This window comes from Ovis aries, chromosome 3, assembly GCF_016772045.2.
Source record: "Ovis aries strain OAR_USU_Benz2616 breed Rambouillet chromosome 3, ARS-UI_Ramb_v3.0, whole genome shotgun sequence".
Classification (NCBI taxonomy): Eukaryota; Metazoa; Chordata; class Mammalia; order Artiodactyla; family Bovidae; genus Ovis; species Ovis aries.
Genome location: NC_056056.1, coordinates 19199560 through 19219207, shown reverse-complemented (window position 1 = coordinate 19219207; position 19648 = coordinate 19199560). Strand labels below are relative to the sequence as shown.

The 19648-nt window shown below is 49.0% G+C and overlaps 1 protein-coding gene across 3 annotated transcripts in view; it reads right to left on the bottom strand.

The window, feature by feature from the left end:
• Positions 1–4795: 4795 nt before the first annotated feature.
• The window catches only part of GRHL1 (grainyhead like transcription factor 1), a 48712-nt gene continuing 33859 nt past the window's right edge, over positions 4796–19648 (bottom strand). For 2 of the 3 annotated variants that reach the window (XM_027966512.2, XM_042245780.2), the window contains exons 10-16: positions 18417–18504; positions 17039–17178; positions 15934–15971; positions 12882–12973; positions 12460–12545; positions 8382–8446; positions 4796–6396 (exon numbers count right to left, since the gene is read on the bottom strand). In XM_027966512.2, the coding sequence (XP_027822313.1) occupies positions 6282–6396; positions 8382–8446; positions 12460–12545; positions 12882–12973; positions 15934–15971; positions 17039–17178; positions 18417–18504 (624 nt within the window). In that variant the 3' untranslated portion in view covers positions 4796–6281. The remainder of the gene's footprint in view (positions 6397–8381; positions 8447–12459; positions 12546–12881; positions 12974–15933; positions 15972–17038; positions 17179–18416; positions 18505–19648) is intronic. The other variant, XM_027966513.2, reaches the window with a different exon arrangement.

Sequence of the window (19648 nt, the reverse complement as noted above, 5' to 3'; positions counted from 1 at the left end):
CACTGCCCACGAGCCAATCGGCCCTTAGGTTAAACCTCCTGACTTTACGTTCAGGAACTTGTGATTTACCTTGAAAGTAAAAACCAATCAAGAATCCACACAAAAACCCTATAGAAGAAAGTAACCAATCAGTTATCCTTCAGCCTGAACACCCCCTAAAGTAACCAATCAGTTGTCCTTCAGCCTGAACACCCCCTTTTTACCCTTTTACCTGAATATTCCCTATAAAAGCAGTGTAACCCCAAACTCGGGGCTCCTCCCTATAGCCTCTGTGTCAGTATTGGTGGGAGCCCCAGCTCGAGCTTGGTAATAAAAACTCTCTTGCTTTTGCATCGGATATCGGCTCCGTGGTGGTCATTGGGAGATTTTGCGACTTGGGCATAACAGGAGGTGAACGACAAGCAATAAGCATAATAATCAAGTAAGATATACGGTAGGTTAGGTTACTTGCCGGGTGGTCCAGTGGCTAAGGCTTGGCCCTCCCAGTGCAGGGGGCCTGGGTTTGATCCCGGGTCAGGAAACTAGATCCCACATGCCACGACTAAGGTCCTGCAGGCCAGACTTCCCTGGTGGTTCAGTGGTTAAGAATCCGCCTGTCACTGCAGGGAACACAGTTCTGATCCCTGGTCTGGGAAGATTCCACTTGCCTGAAATGTTGGGCTTCCCCGGTGACTCAGTGCTAAAGAATCTGCCTGCAGTGAGGAGGCACAGGCAATTCAGGTTCAATCCCTGGGTCAGGAAGATCCCTTCCTTGGAGGAGGACATGGCAACGCACTCCAGTATTCTTGCCAGGAGAATCCCCATGGACAGAGGAGTCTGCTGGGCTATGATCCATGCGGCTATGATCAATGAGGCTACAGGGTCAAACACTACTGAAGCAAATGTGCACAGCACATGGTAGGTTAGAAAGCAACAAGTGCTATGAAAAAAACCGAGAAGGAGCCTGGGGGGCAGGGTCGGTGAGGGGTGGGGAGCATGAAAGGGGAGGACCTTCACCCTGGAGGGTTATCTTGACATGCCCCAGATCACTGGACACCCCCAGGAATTTTAGAGACAGCCCGCTGAGTTCCTGTGGTTTTCTCCCCTTTGCACACAGGTACTCACCAGTTTTCTGGAGAAGCTATTTCCTGCCATTCCTATTTCATCAGTGGAATGACAAGGTGACCGAGGTGCCCTCAAACTAGAACTGTCTGAGGGCTGGAGACTCAGGATACCCCTGAGCCTGGCAGAGAATGTTCAATATGGTTTGGATTTGGAGCTAAAGGGACAGTTTGGATTGGAGAAAGAAATCTGGGAATAGTCTATGCTCAAGACATTAGAATCTGAGGATGGAGAGATAAGAAGAGCAGCACTTCCTGGGCAGGTGTGGGGTCAGAGAGGGTCAGCTAGACATAGGAGAATCAGAGGATGCTGCCTGGTAAGCGTGTCTTATTCTTTCTCTGACCCGTGTCCCCTCTCCTGTCTCCCCAAAGCCCTGATTTCAATTATCCAAGCCGTATGGTTGAGGGGAGGAGATTCTTTTGGAGAGAACTAATGACAGTTCACCAGCGGATGGGTAAACTGAGATGTTCTGAACCAAATGAATTTCAGGACATTTGCTGGGAGTCCTGCACCTCTGGACTTGAACCAGGAGACACACAGATTTAGGAATTGTTGGCAGTCATCTTGAGACCACACAGGGAGAGTAAAACTTAGGATGGAGCCCCAAAAGGAGGCAAGAAATTAGGCTGCCAGTAACATCAAGGTCCAGGACCAACCTAGGCCACCTTCAGGAGAGCACTACATTTCCTTTATTGTTTAACCAGCTTGCCATTTCTGATTTTGCAACCAAAACTTTCTAGCTGATATACCCATCACAAAAGCCAAAGAAATTGAGCTTTTCTTTATGGTCAAATGTCCGAGAGAGAGAGAGAGAGAGAGAAGATGAGCAGCTAGGTCATCCGCAACCTCGGCCGGAGCATTTGCAGTGGAGAGAACTGGAGGTTTGGAGTTGGACACACTGCTTCTTTCCCTAGTGGTGCGATCTCCTGGGCCTCAGCTGTGAAATGAGGGTATGCCCCACTCACAGGCCCCGGGAGGATTAAAGGAGACCATCCAGCATCTGGCACTGAGCTCACTGCACAGTGTGGCAGGGACAGAAGCCAGGCTGCCCCAGGCTGAGTGCTAAGAAATGAGGAAGCGGGACAATAAACAGACTAGTCTTTCAAGGAGGTAAACAGAGAACAAAGAACAAACAGCCCCCAAACAAGAAGTTACGCTCAACTCCCCTCCAACAGACACACGAATCAAAGCGCTGAGACGTCGAGAGACAGACTCACAGTCAGTGGGCAGGAATGAAACTGGTTCTCTCTGGATAGCAGTTTCACAGTCTCTACAGAAAGTTTACTGACCACTGTCTCTGAGTCGGTACTCCTCTGCTAAGAACTCACTGTGCAGTTCCACTTCACAGGTATGGAAGGACAGACCTTTCTACATTTTTTTGCAGCAATGCTTGTAATAGCAAAATCTTGGTCTAAATGTCTATCAGTAGGTACTGATTTGTTGTTCAGTCACTCAGTCGTGTTCAACTCTATGTGACCCCATGGACTGTAGCCCACCAGGCTCCTCTGTCCATGGGATTCTCCAGGCAAGAATACTGGAATCTCCTCTAGGGAATCTTCCCGACCCAGGGATCGAACCCACATCTCCTGCACTGAAGGCAGATTCTTTACCATTTGAGCCACCAGGGAAGCCCTGGGTACTGATTAGGTGGTGGTCGTTTCTACAATGGAATACAATGCAGTCACTAAAAAGAACTCTTGTCCAAAGAATAGTGATAAATGAAAATATCTGCAAAGAACAGTATGACCCTATGCACAGTGCACTTGCGTTTGCCTGGAGGATTCTGGCCTTGGAGGAATGCATGGCTGGTTCTCTCTGGGGCGTCGGACTGGGTGTCAGAAAGCTCACCTCTTGGAGACACTCTCCTGGAGCTCTCCTCATTCCGTCTCCGGGCGTGTGTTTTTTTTCTTGGCATGCGTTACATTTGTAAAATTTTCTAAAATTTGGCTAACAGATTTGAAGGGGGATGATGGCTAAAGGAGTTCAGGATCGAGGGTTTGTGTGTGTGAGACAGAAGTGATCGGAGCAGAGAAGGGACTGTGGCCTGTTGGTGCACACCTGCTGTGACGCCCTCAGGGCAGCCAGGGTATGGGTTCAAGGCCTGACCACACCGCCCAGCAGCCCGTACCTGTACGCTGGTGGCAGTGTTTGCAGGTGAGATGCAGATGTTGCTGATGTTGAATGATGCCAGCTCCACAGGGTGGACAGAGGACACTGACCTTGAACAAGTGCACACCTGGTCGGCGGGAGCAGGCGTGGTGACCCCGCCCTCTGCACCTGCAGGCCGCATGCACCCCTTGTGACTCCGTCCCATGATGTCCAGAAGGCGCCTTGACACCCCTGCTCCAGGGCCCCGTCTCAGGCGCTGTTTTCCTGACTGCCGCCAGGTTAGGCAGATGACCCCCACTGCGTGCCATGGGGCCAGGTCCAGCCACGCTCACTTCTGAGCTTCTGACTTCTAACCCATCTCGCTGCTGCTGTCCTGCAAGGGGCGGGGCTCGTCAAGGGCACCAGCTTGTCACCTCATCATTGCAGGATCATGGACTGAGCACCTGGGCACCAGGCAGGCTGCCAGCAATCCAGGGAGACAAGAGGCTGGGGAGGGTGGTGGGCAGGTTAGGGTCACAGGGTGCCGTGTGTGTGTGTGTGTGTGTGTGTAGGGTGGTGGGCAGGTTAGGGTCACAGGGTGCCGTGTGTGTGTCTGTGTGTGTGTGTAGGGTGGTGGGCAGGTTAGGGTCACAGGGTGCCGTGTGTGTGTCTGTGTGTGTGTGCAGGGTCAGGAGACCTGGGCTCTCCACTGGGGAGACTGGAGAAGCCCCTCGCCTGCAGGGCAAAGCCAAGCTCTGAGACAAAAGGCAAAAGCTAAGTGACCAAGGGAGAAAGAAACAAAGACGGAGGGAAGGCAGGAAGTGTGAGGGGACAGGGCAGCAGAGTCCAGAAGGGTCCCTTGGGAGAGGCCACAAAGGCCCCAACCCACAGGCTCTGGGGCCTCAGGGGACCATGCACGGGGTCTCCCCCTCAGGAGTTCTGACCTGTGGCCCCACGATTAGAGCAAGAGGTCCACAGGCATTGCAGGAGACCTCCCTGGGAGTTACTTCATTTCTGTGATGACGTGTTCACTAGAAATATACTTAAGTGTCTATCACATTTTGGCCCTGGATTACCGGTGCGTACTTAACAAGAGCCGTTTGATTTAGAAATTCTGATGATCTGAAACATTACTGGTAGCTTTTTGTTCCTTTTTTTTGGCCAGGCTACACAGCTTACAGGTTCTTACTTCCCTGACTAGGAATGGAACCTGGACCCTCCGCAGTGAGAACGCAGAGTCCCAACCATTGGACCGCCAGAGAAGTCCCTGGTAGATTTTTAAACCAAACGTTTTCTGTCCAGCTTTAAACTAAGAACCCTGAGATTTCAGGTTTGAAAGCATTTACCTTAAGCTTTGGTGGTTAAATTTTGGAGGTAGTTAAAAACTCAGTTGGGACCCCCTCAGTTAACAATTACTCAGATCATTTCAGACCCTCTAAGGCAAGACTAAGAGGAAGGAAGAGAGTTTTCCCAAGTTTACATGCTAGGAAACAGGGAGAAAACACGAAGCTGATTCTTTTCAGCTCTACTTTTTAAGATCTCAGATTCTGCTTTTACTGACTAATGAAAGGAAACGCCAAGCTAAATAACAGGAAAGGACGTATTATGAAATAGACATATAAAAATTTAATCCCTTTGGTTTAAAATACATCTTCAATTATACAATTAAAAATAAGACAAAATCAATTTCATAAAACAAAATACAAAATATTATTATATGACCCGTGTCCCATAAGATCTTATTTTAGAAAGCCAGCAACTTAGTTCACATACTTCATTAGAATATTTTAATGGAAGAATGTAACTATCAATCCTATGTATACAAAGAGCCTATTCTATTTCCCTGAACCTAAAGATACCTGCAATTTTTATTTCCGTTACAAAATTACACTCTTTAGTATTTTTATATATTTAAACATGTATAAAAATGTTCCCCATAGTAATACAGTCTCATAAACTCATGAATGCTTTTTAGAACTGTTAGCATACAAGACAAAGCCTGGAGGTTCTGAAACGTGATAAAACAGAAGTCATTTCCTATAGCACAGAGATCTGGAAGCACTCCGTCCTGAGTTGCATCTCCTGGTTCACGGTGGCGACAGTACATGCCGTGATCACTGTGTTTATTCCCGCTGTCGGGGACACCTGACTGATACTAGCAGACACAACAGATGTGAGCTGCAGTAGTGCTTTTTCCTTTACTTCATGTGTTAAACAGGGCAGACATCCAAATAACAACCTTCTCAAGAGTGTGCAGCATCTCTGTCATCTGAGGTTTTGCCATGCTACAGAATGGTGGCTGTGTTCGGGAAAACCCAGAGAAAGCTTGTGAGCAGGATTCACTAAGCACAGCATGCTACCTGCTGGGTGTAGGTGGTCAGAAATAACTTATCCTCTCATCTCAAGAAAGTCCTTAGGGTAGACCTCTTCGCGTCTCCTCACTGTATGTACAGACACCACACGTATATATTATCTATTTATATAGGACAGGTATGTACACATTTACAGACACAGGCCTTCAAGACGTATTGCACTCACACACACGCAGCTTTAGCCTGACGGAGGCACACTGTCACCGTTCGGGTTCTTCATAATAGAGGCAGTTGATATGTTCAAGACAGTCACAAAGGAAGATTTCGGTAACCTGCCCTGTTGGAGTAAACACTTACTGGGGAATGAGAGGCCGAGGAGAGAGGGTGCCCCCGTCTGGTGGGGGCACCGTGCCCGTGACTTGAGGCGGTCAGAGTCACACCGAGTCTGACGTGCACCGTGCTGAAGAGACAGTTCCATAAATAATGTAGCAGATATCCTAAAGGTTCCCAGGTAACCTAGCAAATCTTGGAACAAAGTTTCCACTTTTAATCCTAAGTATTTATAGCAGAAAATTCAAATATGCTTTCTGGGGTCATCTGAAAAACGTCAATGCAATACATTCAATGCTATCTCCAAGCCAAAAGCAGTGCCACCTCCAACTTCCACTGACATCCACCCACATTTGGAAGGTGGCCGACTGGCGAACCTGTGGCTTGCCAACCCCAAAGGCCCAGGTGACAGCTTCACTGAGCTCGCTGGGAGTCGTGGGCGGGGCATCCTCAGATCTCAGTGAGGGTGAGCTTGAACGATCCCCCGGACTCTTCCATCTGCAGCTGGAAGGTGTCTTCATTGGAGTAATGCTTCACGATATTGTCGTCCATGTTCACCAGGATCCTGGAAAAGGGAGACGAGACAGGCCTGCTCACTCCTGCCCGCTCCGCAGTCACACCCAAACTCCACAGCTAACACTGCCACTTGCTAGCTGTGCCATGTGAGGCAAACTAGTTACACTCCCTATGCCTCACTTTCCTCATCTGTGAAATGGGTATAATAGTAGGGTCAATCTTACATGGTTGTTGTAGGGATGAAATGAGGAGCTTGGGTGAAGCACTTCACGTGCAGGGTATACGATAAAGAAAACACAGTAGCTGAGTTATTATTTCAGTGTGCAGTGATCTTTCAATAAACAGTACTTATTACAGTGAACAAAGTCAGTCTACAGAAGAATCACATGGTCCAGCTACAGAAGGCACATCAGTCAAGTCAACCTACGCGTCTGGAAGCCACAGCTCCCTGACGACTCTTTTTCCCAATGAGTTACCCTCAAAGTTTAGCCAATCTACTATCAAGGCCAACCCTTCCCACAAGGCCCATCGAGGACATTCCACATGCTTTAGAATTAAGCCCCAAAATGCTTACTCTGTATCCCATGCCAAACAGTACTGACACTTAAGTACAGTTCTAAAAATATTAACTTCTGAACTAAGAAGCAACATTCCATGATTGAAAACATGTCTCAGGGCAGGAGGGTGGAGGGAGATGGAGCAAAGGCTTTGATGTTGGTCAAAACAGAACTTGAAGCTTGGCCTCGGCACTAAGCTGACCCTGATTCTGGAAAAGCTTCCTAGGCTCTCTGGGCCTCAGCTGCCTCATCCAGAAACTGAGTAGTAACTCCTGTCTTAGAGTAATGGTAACATGGGAATTAAGTAACACACATGTGCCTGGCCCAGCACCTGACTCATGATGGGGGCTCAATAAATGGGGCAGCGACTGTTGTCAGCCTTGGTAAATTTTATCATGCGCTCTGGAATTTGGAGCAACTGCACTGCTGCCAAGCATGGGAGAAACAAAGATTTTACTTGGAAAAAATCCACAAAGATGCCCTAGAAAAATAAATCAACTTTATGTGGATAATCTAGTATGAAAAACTATTATTTTTGCACTGATATTTCTATAACTGGTTCTTGACTGGGCACAAATTCAGGTGGATGAAATTAATTTTCTATGATACTGACATTACTCAGAGGCTGTTCTGTGACACTGACATCACTCCTAGTCTCTGCTCTATGACCCTGACATCACTCAGAGGGGCTGTTCTATCACACTGACATCACTCAGAGGGGCTGTTCTATCACACTGACATCACTCAGAGGGGCTGCTCTATGACCCTGACATCACTCAGAGGGGCAGTTCTATCACACTGACATCACTCAGAGGGGCTGCTCTATGACCCTGACATCACTCAGAGGGGCTGTTCTATCACACTGACATCACTCAGTGGGGCTGTTCTATGACCCTGACATCACTCAGAGGGGCTGTTCTATGGCACTGACATCACTCAGAGGGGCTGTTCTATGACACTGACATCACTCCTAGTCTCTGCTCTATGACCCTGACATCACTCAGAGGGGCTGCTCCATGACCCTGACATCACTCAGAGGGGCTGTTCTATCACACTGACATCACTCAGAGGGGCTGCTCTATGACCCTGACATCACTCAGAGGGGCTGTTCTATCACACTGACATCACTCAGTGGGGCTGTTCTATGACCCTGACATCACTCAGAGGGGCTGTTCTATCACACTGACATCACTCAGAGGGGCTGTTCTATAACACTGACATCACTCAGAGGGGCTGTTCTATCACACTGACATCACTCAGTGGGGCTGTTCTATAACACTGACATCACTCAGAGGGGCTGTTCTAAAACACTGACATCACTCAGAGGGGCTGCTCTATGACACTGATATGACTCCTAGTCTCTGCTCTATGACCCTGACATCACTCAGAGGGGCTGTTCTATAACACTGACATCACTCCTAGTCTCTGTTCTGTGACCCTGACATCAGAGGCTCTAAGGTTGCCAGTCAGCACTCACCCTTTTTTACACTTCTTGAAGATTTTCCCAATCTTTTCTTGGGGAACATCATATTTGTCAGAGATCTAAAGGAACAAAAGAAAAATAATATTACAAATTTCTGTGTTCATGACTTGACAAAACCTTGACAAATACCTTCATACAGTGGTACAGACACTTGGCTTTCTGTTTCTCACATCTGCACACACAAAGCCACAGATGAGCGCCTGTCTATCCTGGGGAGGAGGGGCTACCCGCCTCTGGAGAGAGCTGGAATCAGGGGTCTGCTGCTTCCCAAAGTCATAGATGTCACAACTCTATTATATGGCCATGGTGTTTTGAAATTAATACCTTACAGAGCAGTGTTATGTTTACAGAGAAAGTACAGACCTATTCTTTCCACCCAAAATCCGTGTGCTGTACTTGTCCTGCCTGATGAGCGAACACTGCTGCAACAAGAAAACTAAAGTCCTCGGTCCACCTCTCTGAGCTGAGCGCTCCATGCAGGTTGGCATCCACGTGGGCCCCTCTCTGAGCTGAGCGCTCCATGCAGGTTGGCATCCACGTGGGCCCCTCTCCGAACTGCAGGCTCCATGCATGTTGGCATCCACGTGGGCCCCTCTCTGAGCTGAGTGCTCCATGCATGTTGACATCCACATGGGCCCCTCTCCGAACTGCAGGCTCCATGCATGCTGACGTCCACGTGGGCCCCTGAGCTGAGCGCTCCATGCAGGTTGGCATCCACGTGGGCCCCTCTCTGAGCTGAGCGCTCCATGCAGGTTGGCATCCACGTGGGCCCCTCTCCGAACTGCAGGCTCCATGCATGTTGGCATCCACGTGGGCCCCTCTCTGAGCTGAGTGCTCCATGTATGTTGACATCCACGTGGGCCCCTCTCCGAACTGCAGGCTCCATGCATGTTAACATCCACGTGGGCCCCTCTCTGAGCTGTGAGCTCCAAGCATGCTGACGTCCACGTGGGCCCTTCTCTGAGCTGTGAGCTCCGAGCATGCTGACGTCCACGTGGGCCCCTCTCTGAGCTGTGAGCTCCGAGCATGCTGACGTCCACGTGGGCCCCTCTCTGAGCTGTGAGCTCCGAGCATGCTGACATCCACGTGGGCCCCTCTCTGAGCTGCAGGCTCCATGAGCGTTGACAAGCATCCTGTCTAGGCACTCTACTCAGTGCACAAAGGCCTCACTCTGGAGTGAGACACGCCTAAACAGTGCCAGTTCTGACTCAGTTTCCACTGGCAGGTGACTGTTCTAAACCTTGGCCTCCTCTCAACAGGAAAGAGAGACCCTCACCTCACATACCCCATGACTATCGTGGGATTAAGGCGTGTCCAACCCAAAGCAGGAGTTCATTTCAGATACAGACTCACCAGAAGGAAGGAACTGTTTTGATTCCCCAGCTCAGAAGGAACATCCAAGGGCCCTGGCCACAGCCAGGCCAGCGCCTCGCTAGGGGTGGAGCCTCTCCGGAGGGCAGTGGGCTCTGGCTAAGGCGTGGCCGAGGGCCCCAGTCCTGGCCCACCTTCCCTCTCGACCAGGGGTGCGGGGTCCACACAGTGCAGTGAGCTCTGGAGGTTTCCTCTTGGGCGTGGAGCTGTCTGCACAGGGAGGGGACAGCTACTCCAAGGACCAGGGGCTGATTCAATCTAGGTCAGACACTGTACCTGAGGAGGTATCCAGACCGCTCCCACCCAGGGGTCACCGCCCTGCCCACTCTTGATCTGAAGAGCACGGCTCTGGGCGGCCCTGAGACTGGGGCTTCAGAAGACCGGCCTGCAGATCATTTTCAATCTAACAAAGATACATCGTGCACATCGAACCACATCCAAGCTGCATCATACACGTTCACCTCTTTTCTGTGCCACTGGACTATCACTGTGTTTATGAAACCCCCAGCCCAGGAGATGGGAGGCTGGGATGAATTCCTTAAGTGCTGTGAATGAATTATATTTGCACAGCGAGTCCCAGTCTTTTCCACGCTCTCCTCTCTCTCCTTCATCAAGAGGTGAGGAGGGGCTATCAGGAGACAAGGAAGCGGAGGAACCACGAACCGGGAGAAGTCACAGGAAGCCGAATGACCCAGAGCAGAGGGCGCCAGGTGGCGCTGGGCGCCGCTGGCTGAGGTGCAGGGGAGGAGCTGCGGTGACATCCGCTTCCTAGAGACCGAGAGACAGCGCCCCCTGGCTGCCACCCCCTGCACTGCCTCAGTTCTCCCCGCAGCATCCATCAGTTCAGTTCAGTTCAGTCCAGTCGCTCAGTCGTGTCTGACTCTTTGCGACCCCCATGGTCTGCAGCACACCAGGCTTCCCTGTCCATCACCAACTCCTGAAACTTACTCAAACTCATGCCCGACTAGTCGGTGATGCCACCCAACCATCTCATCCTCTGTCGTCCCCTTCTCCTGCAATCTTTCCCAGCTTCAGGGTCTTTTCAAATGAGTCTGTTCTTTGCATCAGGTGGTCAAAGTACTGGAGTTTCAGCTTCAGCATCAGTCCTTCCAATGAATATTCAGGACTGATTTCCTTTAGGATGGACTGGTTAGGTCTCCTTGCAGTCCAAGGGACTCTCAAGAGTCTTCTCCAACACCACAGTTCAAAAGCATCAATTCTTTGCTGCTCAGCTTTCTTTATAGTCCAACTCTCACATCCATACATGACCACTGGAAAAACCATAGCCTTGACTAGACGGACCTTTGTTGGCAAAGTAATGTCTCTGCTTTTTAATATGCTGTGTAGGTTGGTCATAACTTTTCTTCCAAGGAGTAAGCGTCTTTTAATTTCATGGCTGCAGTCACTATCTGCAGTGATTTTGGAGCCTCAAAAAATAAAGTCTCTTTTGTTTCCACTGTTTCCCCATCTATTTGCCCTGAAGTGATGGGACCAGATGCCATGATCTTCGTTTTCTGAATGCTGAGCTTTAAGCCAACTTTTTCACTCTCCTCTTTCACTTTCATCAAGAGTCTCTTTAGTTCTTCGCTTTCGGCCATAAGGGTGTTGTCATCTGCATATTTGAGGTTACTGGTAAGTCTCCCCGCATCCATCAGTGCTACCTGGAAAATTACACAGTGGCCTCTGCCGATTTCACTGTAGCCATCTTCCTAACCAGAATGTAAACTCCATTCAGCACTGGGTCATGTACTCCTATATCTCCAGTGCCAGGAACAGTGCCTGGCACAAAGTAGGCCCTTCACAAACGTTTGTTAAATGAATTCAACATTTGGCAGTAGTCAGGGGAAACCTGCTTCCAGCCGAGTTATGGACTCACTTTGAGCTCAAAGATTCCGGTGATTTACAGGGGCCCGAGGTGGATACATATCGAGACACAGTGCTGACCCCTTGAATTTCACTCTGGGGCAAAGCCAAAACAGGGATCAGCCTGGCACCCTTCTCGTGCCTCTATGATGTCCCCAAGGGCAGGCTGGGGTCAGTGTGCTCTTGGGCCATTTGCTGAGATGCTGCGGCCGAAGGATCTCCGAGCCATGGAAGTTGTATGGGCCCCTTCTCAAGCTGGCCATGCAGGTGATCAGAAGTGTGCAACTCGTGACTTCACTTTAAATCACCTGGCTGTGGTCACCTCTGGTCACAACTCTGCCTTTTCACAAATAGGCTTCGGGTAATGTCTGGACACAAATTCAGTCATTTCCCAAGATCAGGAGTTCCAAAGGCCGGTGAAGGAGCCACTGTTTTATGTGTGGAAGTTTTCAAGATTTTGATAGAAATAATCTTTTGTTGGCTTCTAAGTAGTCTGTTAAGTGGCAGTCTCTCTTTAACCAAGCACAGGAAAGTTAAACCATTCCAAGGGTCATTACAAATCCACTCAGTTCAGTGGACTAGACGCTGGTGGGTGATTACTATCTACCAATGGGTGTGCTGGGCACAGTGGTGTGAGGTAGGTACAACCTTGCAACTGCTGAAGACTAAGCTGGGGGTGTGGGGGTCGGGGTGAAACGTGGCACGTGCCTCGGCCACAGACAAGGTGCTGGGACTCAGGAAAGGCTTTAGCACCACCGAGGAACCTGGACGGGCTGGTAAAATTTGTTCTGATCGAATTCTGTGCAAGTAAGAGGATTATGAAGCTCCTACTACTTACAGCTTCCATCAGGCCTTTCAAGGATGGAGTCTTGAGCATCAGGGCATCGAAGACTTCTTCTGACTCCTTCCGCACGTAGAGCAGCACTGATCCCCAGTGGGGAAGAAGGAGGGAAAAGTGTAATTCATTGATAGGAGCAAAACAAGAAAACGGATTGCAGGTATTGAGAAAAATAAAAAGAGACGTCCACATTAAGGACGGCAAACATGAACCAATATAAAATCTGTCTCAAGGAACACAGCTTTCAGCTTCTTTTTAACTCTGCTGGAAGTCCCGGCTCAAGCCAGGAGGAGCTGCTCTGATGGAGGAACACTCAAGGGAAGTCAACACTGATGAGGTCTGCTTGAGGAATTCATGCTTTGGCTGGATTCAGAGCTCACTTCCCACTGGAAAATCCCACTACGAACCGTAAACCAACACACCTCTCTTTGGTTCTTCTACCCGGGTCAGCTTAGCAGGAGGCGGGATCACAAAGTCGTCTTCCGAGCTGTATGGACCCCTCTTCAAGCTGGACCTGCAGACGATCCAAGGTGTGCAATTAGTGACTTCACTTTCAATCACTTGCAGAAACAAAAGGAGTTTCCGGGTGTTATCACTGGATTTTACATTTTAAAATGTCCTTCATTTTAAAATGGCCAGCCTTTATTTTGTGGATGAAAATCTGGGGCTCAAGGGAAGAAGCTGACTGACCCGGGCTCGTGCGACCAAATAGCAGAGGGGGACCACACTCAGGAGCCTGCTGGACACCCCTGTTGCTCTCACACAGCTCCAGCTGCCCTCTTGGGAATGGGGTTTCTCTTCAGGAAAAAAAAAACTTATGAAGGAGGTGGGATGTGAGATGCGCGTGAAGGTGGTAACAGAGGAGAGAGCGCGTCAAAAGAGGGAGGATGTGTGAGCGGGAAAACACTCAGCCTGGCTGGCTGAGACAGAAAGTCCCGGAGGAAGATGAATCTAATCCAGAAAACCTCGATCACTCAGCTCTCAGGAAGTTTAGACTTTTATGTTGCAGTGATCAGGGGGTCATTCTGAGAGTCAAGAAGGCTACAATCGGGGTGTGGCAGAGACTGGAGCGGACACCAGGATCTACGAGCAGAAGATGAATGGGACGACTCTGGAGACAATCACAGCATCAAACCCCCCAAAATATGGCAGTGTTGGTGGAAATACAAAAGGAGGGGAAACATTTCCAGGTGCATATGAAGAAAGAAGGGCTTCCCTGATAGCTCAGTTGGTAAAGAATCCGCCTGCGATACAGGAGACCCCGGTTCGATTCCTGGGTTAGGAAGATCCCCTGGAGCAGGGATAGGCTACCCACTCCAGTATTCTTGGGCTTCCCTGGTGGCTCAGCTGGTAAAGAATCCACCCGCAATGTGGGAGACCTGGGTTCGATTCCTAGGTTGGGACGATCTCCTGGAGAAGGGAAAGGCCACCCATTCCAGTATTCTGGTTTGGAGAATTGCATGAACCCCAGTCCATGGAGTCGCAAAGAGCTGGACACGACTGAGCGACTTTCATGAAAAGAGAAGTGAAGAGACCGGTGGGACTGGCTATCAAAGGCACAAGTCACAGTGAGCTCACTGTTGTGAGGCTTAGTGAGTAAGCAAGAAAATAGTAAAAAAAAAAAAAAAAACTGAAAATGAAGTAAGTGCGAGCTGCTGAGCAGAACCATCACTTTAAGAATAGCAGCTGGAGCTTAAAATGCTGTGTCTCAGCTTCCAGCACAGAAGAGCTCTCCAATGAAAGTACTTGCAGGATTCAGGTCTGAGAACACAAGTTAGAGAGGCTGCGGACAGCCTGTCTTCCGCGAGGCCTGTGGGCCATTTGGGTGGGTGTGGGGAGCTGGGATGGCTCACAGAAGGTGACCAGACCCTCGCCTGGTGGAGCGCTGGGCAGGTGGAGCGCTGGGCGGAAGCACTGCTGGCGAGGCTGAGAAGGGTGCCCCTGGGAGCAGGGGGCATAGACACCATCACAGCAACCGGCTGTGAAGCTCCTCCAGTATTCCAAAGCTCGATCTCCACAAGGAACCTGGGTTTCTTAGAGCAGAGGCTGATTTCTGGGCCAGAGTAGGGCAGAAAAACAAGTGCCTGGTAGACGCCATGCCTGAAGGTGAGGAAGTGCTAGAGCAGTGAGGGCAGGAGGGTCGAGCCGGAGTGATCCAGGAGCAAGCGAGAGGGACCCTGCTGGCCCTGGGACCACGTGAGCAGAGTAAACGACGATGACCGAATCACAGCGTATTGAATACAATGGGGAACCACAAGCCCATGCTGATGTAATGCAAATGAGAAATTAAAAGCTTGACAAGGAGTGAGATGTTTACAAAGCACCTCCCCTCAAAACACCTACAAGAGGAGAAAGAGTTTCACTATACAGCAGAGAAGCCTGGCAGCGCCTGTCTGAATCAAGTGACCAGAGCGAACATCGCCAGCAGGAGTGCCCTGAAAACACGTGTCCCCGACAGGACACGCTGAGAGCAGGGCCTCGTCTGTGCCAGTCCTGCCCAGATGCATCATCTACCCTGAGAGGAAACCACAGACAGACCCAGACAGAGGGACAGCCTACAAAACGGCGGGAGTGTGACCTGCAGAAGCAGTAGCTCAGGAAAGCCAAGGAGAGGTGAAGGCTATTCCCGATGGAAGGAGATTCAGGAGCCAGGACAACGAAAGACTCTGTGTGAGTCTGAAAGGGACTCTTTTTCGCCATAAAGGATAGTTTTGGAACAATTAGCAAAGCCTGGACTGGCTGGTACCGTGCTAAGGCCTTGATGTCAACATTCTGACTGTGTTATGCAGGGGAACATCCTCATTTGTGGAAACATACAAACCTAGACAGAGTATTAAAAGGCAGAGACATCACTTTGCCTATAAAGGTCTGTCTAGTTAAAGCTATGGTTTTTCCAGTAGTCATGTATGAATATGAGAGTTGGACTATAAGGAGAGCTGAGTGCCGAAGAATTGATGCTTTTGAACTGTGGTGTTGGAGAAGACTCTTGAGAGTCCCTTGGACTGCAACGAGATCCAACCAGTCCATCCTAAAGGAAATCAGTCCTGAATGTTCATTGGAAGGACTGATGCTGAAGCTGAAGCTCCAACACTTTGGCCACTGGATTCAAAGAACTGACTCACTGGAAAAGACCCTGATGCTGGGAAAAGATTGAAGGCAGGAGGAGAAGAGGACGACAGCGGATGAGATGGTTGGATGGCATCACTGACTCAATGCACATGAGTTTGAGCAAGCTCCGGGAGGTGGTGATGGACAGGGCGGCCTGGCGTGCTGCAGTCCATGGGGTCACAAAGAGTCAGACACAACTGAGCAACTGAACAACACCAACCAAGGACGCAGGGGTGTTGGGTCACCGCCAGCAACTTACTCTCCAGCGGCTCAGGAAAAAGGGAGTTCTCTGTACTGTAATTATTCTAGAGGTTTGAGAATGTTTCAAAATAAAAAGAATTTAGTAAAACAAAACATAAACCTTACCCTTCACCCTCCAACTCTTCTGAGGCAATGGGAAGGACCTAAGACCAAGGGAAAAAAAAAAGATTGTTTTTCAAGCATATGCTAAAATATTTCAGACCTTAAACAAATTATTCCTAAAACGAAAGTAATTTGGAATGTAACCAATCTCACACAAAATCCGTTAGCCTTATTATTCAATGACCAGATTCTTAAAGATGTCTTGAACTCCTCCAGTTCAGGAGCTGGCAAACTACACCCCATGAACCAAGTCTGGCCTGATGCCCATTTATGTAAATACAGTATTTACTGATGCACAGCCACGCCCATTCCTGGCACAGTGTTTATGGTGATTTTGGCCCCACAACAGTGGACGCAAGTCACAACAGAGAGCCTTCAACCCCCAAAAAGCCTAAAATGTTTATTCTTGGGCCCTTTACAGCAAACGATTAGTGAGCCCTGCTCACCCTAGACCCATGAGAAACTGGACACCCTGGCAGTGCCTTTCCTGAAGAACTCTGCAAACACATCTGTCTGTCGGAATCTGTGTACAAAGCTCCTGGCATATGTCTCTGGGGCATCTACCTGAACTCAGGTGGAGGGCATGCTCCACTCCACCCAAGTCCAACCTCCACTGAGCTTCTGCTCCAAGTAGAGCGTGACTGCAGCTTTGATAAATTTCAGATTAGTGGCCGAGACGCGACCAAACATGAGCCAGTGACGGTCCCCTAACTGAAACTGCGAGGAGAGTGCTCAGACACCCTACTAAGGCTCCCACTCCTGGTATTCCTCTGGCTTTTCCCTCCTGTCCAGACCCATGGAAGTGAAATTCACAAGATCACAGACTCAACTTCACATGTTATTATTCCAGTGCCTTTTAAAGAGCTGAAGACACCAACAGATAACATCCATACAGAATTAAGTCAGCAGGTCTGGGGCTGTGGTTCCACGGCAATGATGCTTACACACACCTGACCGTGAGAACAATACGTTGCCCGAACCAGACACTCCAAAGAGCTGATCCCTAACCCTGGGCAGACCTCATCAAGCTCTGGCTTCTGTTTGCCAAAGACTCTCCTTCTGTGACCTGTCGCCTCCTAGCAGCCACCCTGGGATCCGGGTTACCTACGTGAGCACCCCGCTGAAGACTGGCAAAGTGCACGTCGGGGATGAAAAGGACAGGCTGGGTGTCGAGATCAATGAAGGGCTTGAAAACTGTGATGTCCATGCGTTTGTGAGAGGGAAGAAGCGGCACTTTGACGTCGGAAACTGAAAAAAAATAAATAACACGAGGACACCACAGTCAGCAGCTTCTATCCCCAGACTGCCGGCAGGCTACAGAGCATCTTTCTTGTTTAAGAAACTTAAATTATAGCAGAACAGCAGATACAGGTCATGCTGCCTGAACTGCGAAAAATTACACTTAATGTGTTTGTATTTGCACTAAAATCAGTCGCACGCCTTACCAAAGGCAGGAGAGAAAAAGCCATGTTTAAACACAAAGACACACACACACACAGAGAAAGATCCAGAACAGAGACAAAGTATGTGATACTTCTGCCTGAAAGGCTAAAACTTAACGATTGTATAAACATAATTTAGAGGTAGTTTCACCCTGGATCTCCTCATTAGGTAATCTGTTCTGACAGCGGTGTACTCTTGACTTCAGAACCGGCATCTCAACTCCAGACTTTCATCTTCAGAACCGAACGCCAGGGAGGCGGAGAGACAACGTGACTGTCTAACTCTTTTATTTACTAAATTACAGACTCCACTGTCCCCCAGCCTCCGGCCCTGAGGTGCTTAGAGATGAGCTTTCCAAGCTGCTGAGTGGCTCTCTGAAGGGACATCTCCTGAGCTGCACTGTGAGGCCAGCGGCAGAGCCCGGACGGGCATGCTCAGGCCACATCTGCTGGGTGCTGGCCATGCAGAAAGCAGTTGCAGCTGTCCGAGCTCCAGCTGTGCAGAGCGTGTGCTTTTTTCCTTCCTTTTAGCTGAGAGCTACGGGATTCTGTGAATATGAATGCTGGCCATATTAAAAAGGAAAAAGAAAAAAAAAAAAAGCTTTCCCGGTGCAACGTCCAAACAGAAGCCCTATAGATTCTGCAAGTGTTAAGAATATCTGACAGAAGAATACCACGCTATTTCAAATTAAGACAACCTGAATTCCAAAGGGTGTTACTATTACGCTTAAAAATCTAGGCCAGTTCCAATCTCATTATCAGCTATTCGAGTGGAACGTGTGTTATTTGTCAGGAACGGGAGCCAGAACTGAGGGCCAAAATCGTCTGAACTCTGGAAAAACTCAGGACTCCTTCCTGGAGTTCCCTGAGCACGACTTAGTTCAAGCCCTCGTCGGTCCTTGCTTCCTGGTTGAAGGAAGCAAAGCTGTCACTTCTCAGCAATAAGAAGAAAATACCCACTACGCTAGCTTCTGTTTACAAACTTGAGTTACTGTTGGAACGAAAAGGTCTTAAACGCTTGGCAGAAGAAACACTTCTACTTACAGGCGCTCAACTGGGAGCTGGGGTCAGTGCACTTGCCTTTTCTTTTGCTTTGTTTTCGTTCTTCATCTCTGATCTTCCGTTCGGCTCCCTGGGTGGAGAGAAGACAAGCCGTGGCTCTGTTCACTGGCCCTCTTAAAATGCTTAGCTCTTATCCTGACCTTCGGTGGGAAAATACCTCCATGAACTGCACTGCTTATTAGACTTGTAGAGCTTATTACAGCAGTTTCCTCTAAAAAAGCCCTTTCTTAAAACTATTTTTAAACTAGAAAAAAAAATCACAGGAAAACCCTTGTTTAAAAAACTAAGAGAGCCGAATTCCCGTCAACAATGGATGAGACCAGGTCAAATGGAAGCCAAGAAAATCAGCTAACGTACCGCACACTGGCTTCAAAGACACAAGTGACTTTTCTTGTAGTCTAATAACAAGAAAATGAGAGAAAAAAATACAAGCTGATCCCACTTTGAGTACACTGTCCTGTACAGCCAATGTGGCTCAGATGGTAAAAGCATCTGCTTACAATGCGGGAGACCTGGGCTCAATCCCTGGGTTGGGAAGATCCACTGGAGAAGGAAATGGCAACCCACTCCAGTATTCTTGCCCGGAAAATCCCATGGACAGAGGAGCCTGGCAGGCTACAGTACACGGGGTCGCAAAGAGTCGGACATGACTAAGCGACTTCACTTCACTTCACCGCCAATGTGGTTACTGAAAACTGTGATTCTGTCCAAGGTCTTGGCATTGACTAAGTGATAGATCCAACCAACTATGACTCACAAGAGCAAATATTTAGCTAGAAATCTGCAGTCACTTAAAAGGAAAGCTTTACTCCCAGGCCTACAAAGAGGATATACACACATGGTACACAGAACTACACAAAGAACAGCAGTGCTGCACAGGTGGCCCCACAAGTACATTAGGAACAAACGCAACCTGAAATTGAGCAAGTAGGCAAAACGGAAACAAAATTATTCATTAGCTATTTTGCTTGACCTACTTGCATTTATTTCTAGATGGTGCAGATTTGTTTACAAAGTTATTCACATTCCTTGGCAGCTCCACGGTAAAGAATCTGCCTGCAATGCAGGAGATCTGGGTTCAATCCCTGGGTCGGGAAGATCCCCTGGAGAAGGGAGTGGCAATCCACTCCAGCGATTTTTGCCTGGAGAATCCCACAGACAGAGGAGCCAAGCAAGCAACAATCCATGGGGCTGCAGAGTCAGACACGACTGAG